The sequence below is a fragment of the Carlito syrichta genome, unplaced genomic scaffold (assembly GCF_000164805.1).
Source record: "Carlito syrichta isolate Samal-C Ts95f unplaced genomic scaffold, Tarsius_syrichta-2.0.1 Scaffold50662, whole genome shotgun sequence".
NCBI lineage: Eukaryota > Metazoa > Chordata > Mammalia > Primates > Tarsiidae > Carlito > Carlito syrichta.
The window spans coordinates 191,867-203,027 of record NW_006994758.1 but is presented as its reverse complement, the minus strand read 5'-3'; the positions used below and the strand labels follow the sequence as shown (position 1 = coordinate 203,027).

Sequence of the window (11,161 nt, the reverse complement as noted above, 5' to 3'; positions counted from 1 at the left end):
GGGCTCAGGCGATCCTTCCGCCTCAGCCTTCCAAGTAGCCGGAACTACAGGCACGCACTACCATGCCTAGCTCATTTTTTGATTTATTGTAGAGACAAGGTCTCACCATGTTGCCCAAGCTGGTCTCGAAACCGCTGGCTCAGGCAATCCGTGCCTCGGCCTTCCAAAGTACTGGGATTATAAGCTTGAGCCACTGCACCTGGCCTAAATTATTTTCTTTATAGAGACAGGATCTCACCATGTTGCCCAGGCATGTTTTAAACTCCGGGCCTCAAGTCATCCTTCTACCTCGGCCTCCCAGGTACTGGGATTACACATGAGCCACTGTGCCTGGCCCTAGGGTTGTTTCTTTTGGTGTCACTGTGTGCATGCATACTATGCGGTTCTCCTGAAGCTTTAGGTGTTTTCTGGACTTCCTCTTTGCAAAGGTAGTAAGTGTACTCTCTGCATTCTTGCATTTCCTGGTTGTGCACCTGGTTATGCTTTCCCTGCATGTCTCTTTTCTGACTTGATTTGTGAATAGCTGTGTGTGTACACAGCTATGTGCCGCCATCTGCTTGAATCCAGTTGCGTGTGTGACTGCAATTTCTGTTTGTACAATCATGTCTGCCCATGAGTGTCTCTCTCTCTGTGACCAGAGTTGTATGTGGTCCCAAGTGCACACCTGAGTTCACATGCACAAAGGTATCATTTTAGAGCTTGAATCCGGAAGTTTGCTTCTAGGGCTATCTGAACCTGGAATCGTGTGTGTGTGTATATGTTGGCTGTGTGTGGGAGTCTGTTCACTGTGCACTGAGAGTCTGTGTGATTTGCCTGTTGGTTGTCTGGTGTGGCTGTGGGTTCCTGGGTGATAATGTCTGGGAGTCTATACTGTCTATAAGTCTTTATAGGCCTTTCCCCCATGTCAGTGTGTGCGCTCTGTGTGTGACTCTGAGTTGTGGTGATGATACCTGTAAGACTATTTTCATGGTGTGTGGCTGTGTGACTGTCCCATGAGCCTGGCTCTCTGTGTGCAGTGGTGAGTGTGTGTGTGTTCATGTCTGTCAGCTTGTATTCTCTATCTGTGGCTGTGAGTCTGAATGCCCATTTGGCTGTACTTGTTTATACCTCTGTGGGTGATGGTGAGTCTCTGAGCCCTCGGATGGGGTGTGATTGGGGCTGTTGTGTAGTTCGATGCCTGAGTGTGCAGGAGTCTCTGTCCCACTGCGGGGAAGTAAACGCCTCATCCCTTGCCCTCCTCCAACTGTGGGCGGGGTGAGGGCATCTAGGCTAGCTTTGAAGCCCAGCCAGCTCCTGGCCTTTCCGGGAATTCTGTGCTCCCTGTGGGAGGTGGACAGGTGGGCGAGGGGCCCGGAGAGGGGCCTCTTGTCCACCTGGGCTTCAGGCAGCCCAGTTGAGTTGGGCCCAGACCCCAAGTCCACTCTGCCTGACTCCCTGAAGAGGACAACTACCTTGCCTGGGACAGACGTGCTTGTCACATGCCTGGATGGAAGTGAACAGACAGACTCCATTTAAGACAGACAGACAGACAAACAGTGGGATTCCTCAGTTAGGGTTAGGACAGGTCCCACCCCATGCCTGGGCTGAAGTCCAGAACTCTGGGGTACACCCAGTATGCAGACAGTGTGAGTCCATACTCCCCACCCAACCACAAAATGCTCTCCCTGCCTCCCTCTGGGGGCCCCCAAGGTCTAGGGTCCTTTCCTGATTAGGCTATCTGACTGTGGAACAGGCGCGGGCGGAGCAGATTGGCCATAGGGCGGGGGCGGGGTCAGGGGCAGGGGCAGGGCCTTGCCAGAGCGGGAGCTGAACTGGTGGTGAGGCTCCCTGAGCCCAAGTCTGAGTTGCTGCCGCTTCTAGAGCTGAGAGGAGGAGGGAGGTGAGGAGGGGGTGCGAGCGGTGGGGATGGTGTCCCCTGGGGCCCCGAGATATGAGTGGGGGTTCCGGGAGGGAGCTCAAGGGTTTCCTGGAGACACTTTTAGCACTAGTGGGGAATTGAACGGGGGGGATGTCCTTTGGTACCTTGATCCCAGGAAGTGGATTCAGGAGTGGGTGCAAGTCTCCAGAAGGTGCTCGGAGCTGGGGATGGGGCTTCTTGAAAATTCCCATTCCCAGGAAGGGGATTCAGGACTTGGGGAGGGGGTTTTCCGAAGCCAATTTTAGCTCTAGTGGGACCCTTGAATGGGGGTTTCTGAGATACCTCATTCCCAGGGAGTAAACTCAGGGCCAGGAGCCTCTTCAGAGACGCTCTATCCACAAGACAGAGCTCCAGGCTCAGTGGAGATTGCAGAGACACCCCCAATCTAGGAGACACAGTGGGCCCTGGGAGAGGGGCTTTGATGAAGGTCTCAGAAACAGTTCATCCTCGGGAGGGGAAATTAGGGCTCAGGCTAGGTTCCTGAGACACCCCAAGCTCAGGAAGTTTCTCAAGTCTGAAGCCTGAAAGTGTCTCCAGAGTTACTGTCAGAAGACGGGTATTTAAGACTTGAAAACACCTCAAAGCCCTAGGGGAAGGTTTAAATTGGGGTCCCTGGGTCAGTAATATTCCTAGAAAGGGACTTGGTTTGGGGAGTTGTCTTTGGCCTCTAATGAGGACATGCAGAGAGCAGTTTTCAGCATCTGAGGCTGGGGTCTCTAAGTTTATTCCCCATCCCCAGCCCATTCAACAGGTTGCATCAGCTCTGGGCTCATGCTTAGGGAGCCAGGAGGGGGGTGAGGGGCATTAGAGGGGAGGGGCAGCCGGGCGACACGTGTCCCTGTAAGGAGTGAGCCGCCACGCGGTGAGGGTGGAGAAAAGGAGGGGGCCGCGGGGGACCGGGCAATGAAAGAGACAGACGGCAAGAGAGACAGAGTAAGTTTGGGGTCTGGGAGGAGAGGCAATCCCAGCTCCAAGTGGCCATCTAGTCTGCAGTGGGGTCTTTCTGTGTAGCTTTCTGTCTGTCTCCTCCACTGTTTCTCGCTGTCTTCTTTTCTCTGTGTCTCTCCGAGTAACTGGCAGACTCTTTCTCCTCTGGTTCTCTCCTCTCTCTCCCATCTCTTTCTCTGTTGGCCTCTCCGTTTGTAGCCCTGTCTCTCTCATCCCTCTCTGTCCCTGTCCCTCGATACATTGCTTTCTCTGTCTTTACATCTGTCTGTCTCTATGTGATCCCCTCCTCTCTTTATCTAGCTCTCCTCACTTTGTAGCCCCCTACTCCATCTCTGACCTTCTGCCCACAGGATGGAACTGCAGGATCCAAGGATGAACGGAACCCTTCCTGCGGGTGCTGTGGGGTGAGTCAGGGGTCCAAGGAGGTGAGGTCAGGGTCAGGGTTACTGTCTTATCAGCGCCTATTTCCCTGCCCTATCCAGCTACAGGCAGGAGCATGAGGGCTTCCTGCCCAGCCATGGTACTGCTCCAGGGAGGAAGCCAGTCCAGTTCATGGATGTGAGTGACCCCACAGGATCTGTCCCCGTGGCACTTTCTCCAGCTAATCTCCCCTACTGCTCCTTCTCTGCAGTTGCTCCCCTGCCTAACTGTCTCCCCACTAGAGCTATTCACTCCTCAGTTGCTCCCCTCTCCAGATACTCCCCTTCCCCAGGTAAGCCCCTGAGCTCTCTCCCTTACCTAGCCTCTCCCTGTCCAGGGATTGTCCTCCCTAGCCGCTCCCCTCCCTACCTACTTTGCTTCCCAGCTGGTCTCCCTCTAGCACTCCCCATCCTAGCTGGCCCTCCTTCCCAGCTACTCTCCTCCCCAACTGTTTTGCCCTTGGCAGCTGGCCCACTCTCCCCTGTTTCACTCCACTTTCAGCTGCTCCCTCAAAGTTTCTCTTAGTTTTTTCCCTTTCCCAGTTTCTTCTTCTCTTCAGCTCTCTTTCTCTTCCAGCAGCCTCTTTCCTCCTCCTATGGTCCCTCCTGGGCTTCTCCCCATCCACTTGCTTCCTCCCCAGTCTTTCCCTGCCCCCCCACCCCCCGCATGTGTGCCTGGGCTTTGTCCTTTGACTGCAGTTTGAGGGAAAGACATCGTTTGGAATGTCAGTGTTCAACCTCAGCAACGCCATCATGGGCAGCGGCATCCTGGGACTGGCCTATGCCATGGCCCACACTGGGGTCCTCTTCTTCCTGTGAGTCCATAAGTGGCCTGGGGAGATAGGGGTGTCATGGGGCAGGTGGGAGGCCTCGGGCCAGGTCTGAGCTGTGCTGCCTGCACAGGGTCCTGCTGCTGTGCATTGCGCTTCTGTCTTCGTATTCCATCCACCTCCTGCTGACCTGTGCCGGTGTTGTAGGTGAGACCCAGAGCCTGACTGTGGACCCCAGACCCTGGACCCAACTCCCTGACCTCAGACCCCAGACTTCAGCCCAAATCCCGGACACTGGATGTGCCACCCTGACCCCAGATCCTGAACCCAGCACCCCAGACCCCTGCTCAATTCCAGAACCCTGGCCCTCAGACTTTACCTGGGCTTCCAGATCCCTATCTTCCAGTTGCCACCCCACCCCTCTGTCTGGCCATCAGACCCTCCCCACCCCCAGATCACTACACTCTACTTCTAACTCCCACTTCTCAATCCTCAGCCCTTGCTTAACCTGGAAGCCAACTTCACAACCCTGAGGCTCCCATTCCTTAGCCTTCTGTTGCCCCGTTCCCAGGCTGTGCTCCCACCATGATCTCAGGCCATATTCTGGCTCCAAAATCTCCCACTCCCTACCTCCAACCTCCAACCTTCTCCTTGGCCATCAGTCCCTGATCTTAGATCTCACCTCCCAGACTCTGTCCCCAAACTCAACCCTCACTGCTTAACCCTCACCTCCAGCCTCCAACAGTCAACCTAGGTCCCCCAAGTCCCACCCTCAGCTCCCAGGCCTGTGCCTTTCAGCCTGGCCTCCCAAACCTACAACCTGTTCCTGCCTCCCCCCACTCCCCACTAGGCATCCGAGCCTATGAACAGCTGGGACAGAGGGCATTCGGGCCAGCGGGGAAGGTAGTGGTGGCCGCGGTCATCTGTCTGCACAATGTTGGGGGTGAGGACTCTGGGAGGTGGGCATCAGCTTGGGGGAAGAGGGAAGGGTGAGGTGGGCTTCCTTAGAGTGGGCTGGGGAAGACGGGGTGGGGTATGAAGGGAATCCTGCTTACACCTATCCTACTCACACCAGCCATGTCCAGTTACCTGTTCATCATCAAATCTGAGCTCCCCCTGGTTATCGGCACCTTCCTGAGCATGGACCCGGAGGGGTGAGTGAGCAACACTCCTTGGCTAGCCTGAGGGCCCTAGATTCTGCCTATGAGGTCCAGCTGGTATCTTCAACCCTGTGTGTCCAGCTGACTCCTAGGTGTTCTATTGTGAGACTGTTGGCCAGGCTGTTTAGATCAGACCGAGATTGCTGTGCACTGTGATGCCAACAGTATGTGTGACTGTTGCTCTGACTATAGGAATAACCAGTAGACCACGTGCTGATTTTGTGACTGTTATTCTGGCTACTTCTGGCTCCTTCTGACTCTATGTCCAGTTTACTCTGATGCTGACTGTGTGTGTGTCTGTACGTATCCAATAGATTCAGTGACTGTTGTACTGGCTGATTCTCCTGACTACAGCTGTGTCCTGTATACTGTGATTCCAGCCATATGTGTCTGACACTTGGTTACTCTGACTTTTCCTGTTCAGCTGATTCTTTGAGCTTGATTCTGAGTTCATCTGGCTGAATCTGTCCAGCTATAAGCATTACTTCAACAGTGTGTGTGTGTGTGTGTGTGTGTGTGTGTGTGTGTGTGTGTGTGTGTGTGTGCGCGCGCGCACAGTACTCTGTAGTCCCAACTGATTGTGTGACTTGCTCTGACTGTATGTGTCCAGCCAACTCCATCTCTGTGTTTGATTTGATTACTGTTCTGGAAAATTCTCTCTATCTCTGGGTGTGTGTCATCTCTGACTATGACTGTCTATGTTCTCTGTATTATAGTTGCAACCATGTTATGTTTGACTGTTCTGACTGTGCATCCAGCTGACTGAGTCCAGATCCACTACGTTGACTCAGTCTTTCTGGTTGTATGTGCACCACAGGACTCCAGTAGAGTTAGTGTGTATGTGTAGTGTGCTGTGGTACTTTTGCTCCAGCTTCGTGTACGTAGCTGCCTCTGTATGTTTAATGCACAGCACTGTGTGTCTAGTGGCTAACTCTGCCTCTGGTCCCACAGACTCTATATAGTGTGTGGGTGTGTGTCTGGTTTGGTCAGTCTGACTCTGGGTTAGTTGGTCTGTGTGTCTGTCTGACAGTTTAAACTGAGTGCTTGCTTTTTATGTTGGTTTGTATTATGTTAGATCTTCGATTTGATTCTGAGAACATTTAGATAACTAAGTGTGATTAGGTATGTCTAGTTTTCTATCTGACCAATGGCACTTTGTTGGTTTCTTCTGGGTAACTGTATATGAGACAGAAAGAGAACTGCAGATGCTTGGAACGTAGTAGGCACTCAGTCAAGTTCTTTTGAACAAATGAGCAGGTGTTCAGCCGATTTTATATTAACTGACTGTCTGGCCTGGCCACCTTCCTCCGCAGTCTATACACAACCCACTCTTTCTCAGAGCTTGATTACAACAGTGTGGCCAGCTGGGTGATTCTGTTTCTATTTTCGTCTTTCTCTGGCTGTGTGACCAAATCGGCCCACAGGTGTACTTTTGGGCATCCAACAAACCTTGAGCTGTTCAAACAAGCATGCATGTGTGTTTCTGACTTTTTGACTAATTCTGCATTGAGGCTTGTCCACCAGATCATCAGACGTTGTTCTACCTGTCAGACACACCAGGATCGTGATTCACTCTGTCTTGTGTTGATCACCTTGTGTTGGACTGATCTTCACATTGTATCTGACTGATTTGGAGTGTTTGACCATCTGATTGTTGTCTACTTGTGAATCTGATGGCGAGTTTTTTTTCAGCTGTGTCCCACTGATGGTATCTGATCGACAGTCTCATAATCAGGCTGAATGCTTTTGTTGATTCTATTGTGCCATTTGTCATTGTAACCACCTGAATTATTTCTCACAGCTGAGGTGTCACCTTATCTCTCCGGACTTTGGGCAGAAGTGTGTCTGTTCAGCTGTCTTTGAGTGTCTATGTGGCAGCGTTTCTTGGCTGGCAGCTAGTCATGGTGTCTTCCTGTCTCTGTAGGGACTGGTTCTTGAAGGGAAACCTCCTCATCATCATTGTCAGTGTGTTGATCATCCTGCCCCTGGCCCTCATGAAACACTTGGGTAAGAAGCTTCCTGGTTGGTCATTGGATAGCGAGGTCAGAGGGGAGAGCCAGACTGAGAAAATCTCCATTTTCAAGGGCTTCAGAACACCAGGAGAGAGCTTGTTTGATGTGGGTTTTAATAGATTAGTAGGAGTTTGCTGTGGAGGGGAAGCTGGTCTGGGTGGGTGAAGAGGCCTTGAAGTCTAGACTAGGGGTTTGGAGTTTTCCATAGGGGGATCCCTTGATTTCTGAGGCTCTGTGTGTTGCCCCTTGTAGGCTACCTGGGATATACCAGTGGTCTCTCTCTGACCTGCATGCTGTTTTTCCTTGTTTCGGTGAGTCAGAGAGAAGGACATGAAAAAGTGGGAGAGAGTTTGGGACACTGGGACATAGCCTTTCTCAAGACCTCGCTTCCCTGCTCCCCTCACCCCCAGGTCATCTATAAGAAATTTCAGCTTGGCTGTGCTGTAGGTCGCAATGAGACAGAAGTGGAGGGCCTCCCTACCCAGGGGCTTAACAGCACCTGTGAGGCCCAGATGTTCACAGTTGACTCCCAGGTGGGTATGCAGGCATGTAAGAGTGTGTAACACCCTTAGATCCTCTAGTCTTGCCACATGGTGCATTCTGCTCAGAGTGGAGCCAGGTATCGGACACTGGGCCTGCTTCTGTATGTCTGATATGCAGGGCTGGGGGGATGGGGAAGAGGGGTTGGACCCCTGTGAACTCTAATCCCATGACCTTGGACCATTCCCCCAGATGTCCTATACAGTGCCCATAATGGCTTTCGCCTTTGTCTGCCACCCTGAGGTGTTGCCTATCTACACGGAGCTCTGCCGGTGAGTGGGCAGGCAAGTGGGCATGTGTGAGGGGCTAGCGGGTGGGGTGGTAGTCATAATGCCCGACAATCCCCACAGCAGCCCTGAGACTATAGCTTGATGGTGGCTATTTTGTGCCAAAGGAGGGGTTTGGGGTGGCCAGGAGGCCTCGGGAGACTCAGGTCAGTGACTGTTTACTGTTGGGGCTTAAGTATTCTATTTGAACATCCAGCACAAGTGTGAATGGGCAGAGCTGGGAGTCAGCACTCGGATGATCAGATGGAGGGGGTGGTATGCATGGATGGGCATGGGGAGCGGGGGCGGTCAGGTGGATGGTGAGATATGGATAGAAAGTGGAGGAGGCAGGAATGATATGATGGAGGGATGTATGGATGATCAGGCAGGGACAACATGGATGGTCAGGTGAAGGGAGAGGCAGAGATTGCTCATATGGGGTGAGATATGGGTGGACAGAGGGGAGGCTTGACTAGTCACACAGTAGAAGCGGAGGCAGGCATCCCAGCATGTACTGGCTGAATGTCAGTCTGGGAGCAGGGGACTATGGAAAATAGGGGCTGGCTTTGAGGGGCCTGGGCCAAGTCCAGGGATCTGGGTGTGATAGCTCTGTGACCTCTACACTTCAGGCCCTCCCAGCGCAGGATGCAAGCTGTGGCCAACATATCCATTGGGGCCATGTTCTGCATGTATGGGCTCACAGCGACCTTTGGATACCTCACCTTCTACAGTGAGTGGCGCTGGGACTGGGGCTGGGGGGATGGGGAGGACTGGTGCTGGAGCCTCTGAGCTCTTTTCCCCCATGATCTTAGACCTATCAGTTTCCAAAGGGAAGGTGTGCATTGTGCATACCATGTTTATATATATGGGTTTCTGGGGAATGAGTCCTGGTGCTCCTGCCACATCCTGCATCCCGTGTCCCCTGTCCCATGGCCCAGGCAGCGTGGAGGCAGAGATGCTGCACATGTACAGCCAGAAGGACCTGCTCATCCTCTGTGTGCGCCTGGCCGTGCTGCTTGCGGTGACCCTTACAGTGCCAGTTGTGCTGTTCCCTGTGCGTGGGGACAAGGGTGGGCCCACAGAATGGAGGGACACGGATGAATGGGTGGAGAGCATAGGCATGGTATTCAGATGAAGTGTGGGGATGGAGTGGATGGATGGATGGAGGAGGCAAGGATGGACAGACAGGGAAGTAAAAGTTGTCAGATGGACAGAGAAGGCAAATGTAGATGGTCACACAGAAGGGGAGATGTAGATGGCAGGACAGAGGGTCAGGGGATGGGGTAGTGAGTTGTAGAGAGGAGGCACAGATGGATGGCTAGACCGAAGAGACAAGTAGGACTGATCAGTCAGAAGGTAGAAGCATAGACAGATGGCCAGGCAGAATGAAGAAATGGGAATGGACAGGAAAAGAGTGGGGGCTGGAATGGTAAGCTAAAGGAAGGACAGAGCTCTCAGATGCTTAGACAGAGGAGGGAGGTAGAGGTAGTCAGATGGAGAGAGGCAGGGTCTCAGACATGGTGGAAGGATAGGTGGCTGGTCAGGGAGAGGGAGAGATGGTCAGATAGAGGAGGAGGCAAGAATTCAGACAGTGGGTGGAGGCACAGATGGATGTTCGGACAGAAGGAAGAGACATGGATTGTCAGAGGACAGAGGCAGGAAGCTCATTCAGGAGGTGGAAGTATAGATGGATGGTCAGGCAGTGTGGAGCCATAGATGGTCAGAGGAAGGAGAAATCAGGGATCTCAGAGGATAGAGGTAAAGACAGATGATCACATGAAAGTGGGGGCAGCACTTCCTGACTTCTGTCCCACCCTCCTCTGGCCACAGATCCGCCGGGCTCTGCAGCAGCTGCTTTTCCCAAGCAAGGCCTTCAGCTGGCCACGGCATGTGGCCATAGCCCTGATCCTGCTTATCTTGGTCAACGTCCTGGTCATCTGTGTGCCAACCATCCGGGATATCTTTGGGATTATCGGTCAGTATCCCTAACTTGAGTCCCATACCTCACCTAATATGGGCCTTGTACCCAACCTTAGGTTGACTCCTGTCCCTCCTTCTTGTCCTCCAGGGTCCACCTCAGCCCCCAGCCTCATCTTCATCCTTCCCAGCATCTTCTACCTCTGCATTGTACCCTCTGAGGTGGAACCTCTCTTCTCCTGGCCCAAGATCCAGGTGAGCATTCTAGGGGAGAGCTGGGCAAAGAGGGAACACTCCAAGGAGGGAGCGTTTGCTCCAGGATGACTGCAGATGAAGGAACATTCTCAGGAGTGGGCTGGGGGAAGAGGGAGCATCTGGAAGAATGCTCTGGAAGAAGGAAGGGGCAGAGCAGAAAGCACCAGCAGGGCCTGGGAAGACAGAAGGGGCACTCAAGAAGGCTCTGGCATAGAGGGAGCATTCTCCAGACAGATGGAAGGAGCCCTATTGGAAGGAGATCTGGGAGCACGTTCAAGGAAGATGGAGGAGAGCACTTCCTGATGGGTCTGGGAAGATGGAAGGAGGATTTACAGGAAGGGGCTGGCTGTAAGGAAGAAGAGGGCAGGCAAAGGAAGGTCAGGAATGGATGGGGCACTCTCTGGAGGAGGTAGAGGATTTGAGGGACATTCTCAGGAGGTACTTGGGTGGGGGTTCCCAACCAGTCCCATTTTCTCTCCCTCTTGTCCACAGGCCCTGTGTTTTGGAGTACTGGGGGTCCTCTTCATGGCAGTCAGTCTAGGCTTTATGTTTGTCAACTGGGCCACAGGCCAGAGTCGCGTGTCTGGGCACTGACCATACCCTACCTGACCCGGGTCTCTGTGCCATGCACATGTGTGCATGGAGGGGGTCGGAGCTGCTCTCTAGGGTCCCTCCTGCCTGGTGTGTGGAGGTGGCTGGTTCCCATTAACATGGCTGTCAGAGGTGGAGGACAACAGAGGCTGCAGAGTGGTCTCCTTCCCTCCTCCCTAGGGTTGCTGAGCTTGGATTACAGCCCTAATCCCAACCCCAACCCCACAGGAGGAGGAGGAGGAGGAGGAAGAGGCCAGGTCCTAGGAGAGCCCTTGCCCAGCCCAGTTCTCTCTGCCTCCTCCTGGCTAAAGCTGTTGTCAGGATTACCCTTGAGCTAAAGGGGAAGAATAAAGATGTTGAATTAC

General features: G+C 53.2%; 1 protein-coding gene across 1 annotated transcript; it reads left to right on the top strand.

Annotated features, from left to right (window-relative positions):
* Positions 1-3,183: 3,183 nt before the first annotated feature.
* On the top strand, positions 3,184-11,161 carry SLC38A5 (solute carrier family 38 member 5). The gene is made up of 15 exons (XM_008048952.1): positions 3,184-3,270; positions 3,349-3,424; positions 3,985-4,100; positions 4,189-4,262; positions 4,906-4,998; positions 5,131-5,209; positions 7,140-7,222; positions 7,480-7,538; positions 7,638-7,760; positions 7,960-8,039; positions 8,663-8,763; positions 8,972-9,087; positions 9,864-10,008; positions 10,102-10,205; positions 10,698-11,161. The coding sequence occupies exons 1-15, from the start codon at positions 3,218-3,220 to the stop codon at positions 10,797-10,799; spliced, it is 1,404 nt and encodes a 467-aa protein (XP_008047143.1). The 5' UTR covers positions 3,184-3,217; the 3' UTR covers positions 10,800-11,161.

What these genes read in the sequence shown, in the direction of transcription:
- SLC38A5 (XM_008048952.1), top strand. Translation starts at nt 3,218, where the DNA reads ATGGAACTGCAGGATCCAAGGATGAACGGAACCCTTCCTGCGGGTGCT. An exon ending in CTTCCTGCGGGTGCTGTGGG is followed by an intron (nt 3,271 to 3,348) that starts GTGAGTCAGGGG and finishes TGCCCTATCCAG; the next exon opens with CTACAGGCAGGAGCATGAGG. An exon ending in ACTGGGGTCCTCTTCTTCCT is followed by an intron (nt 4,101 to 4,188) that starts GTGAGTCCATAA and finishes CTGCCTGCACAG; the next exon opens with GGTCCTGCTGCTGTGCATTG.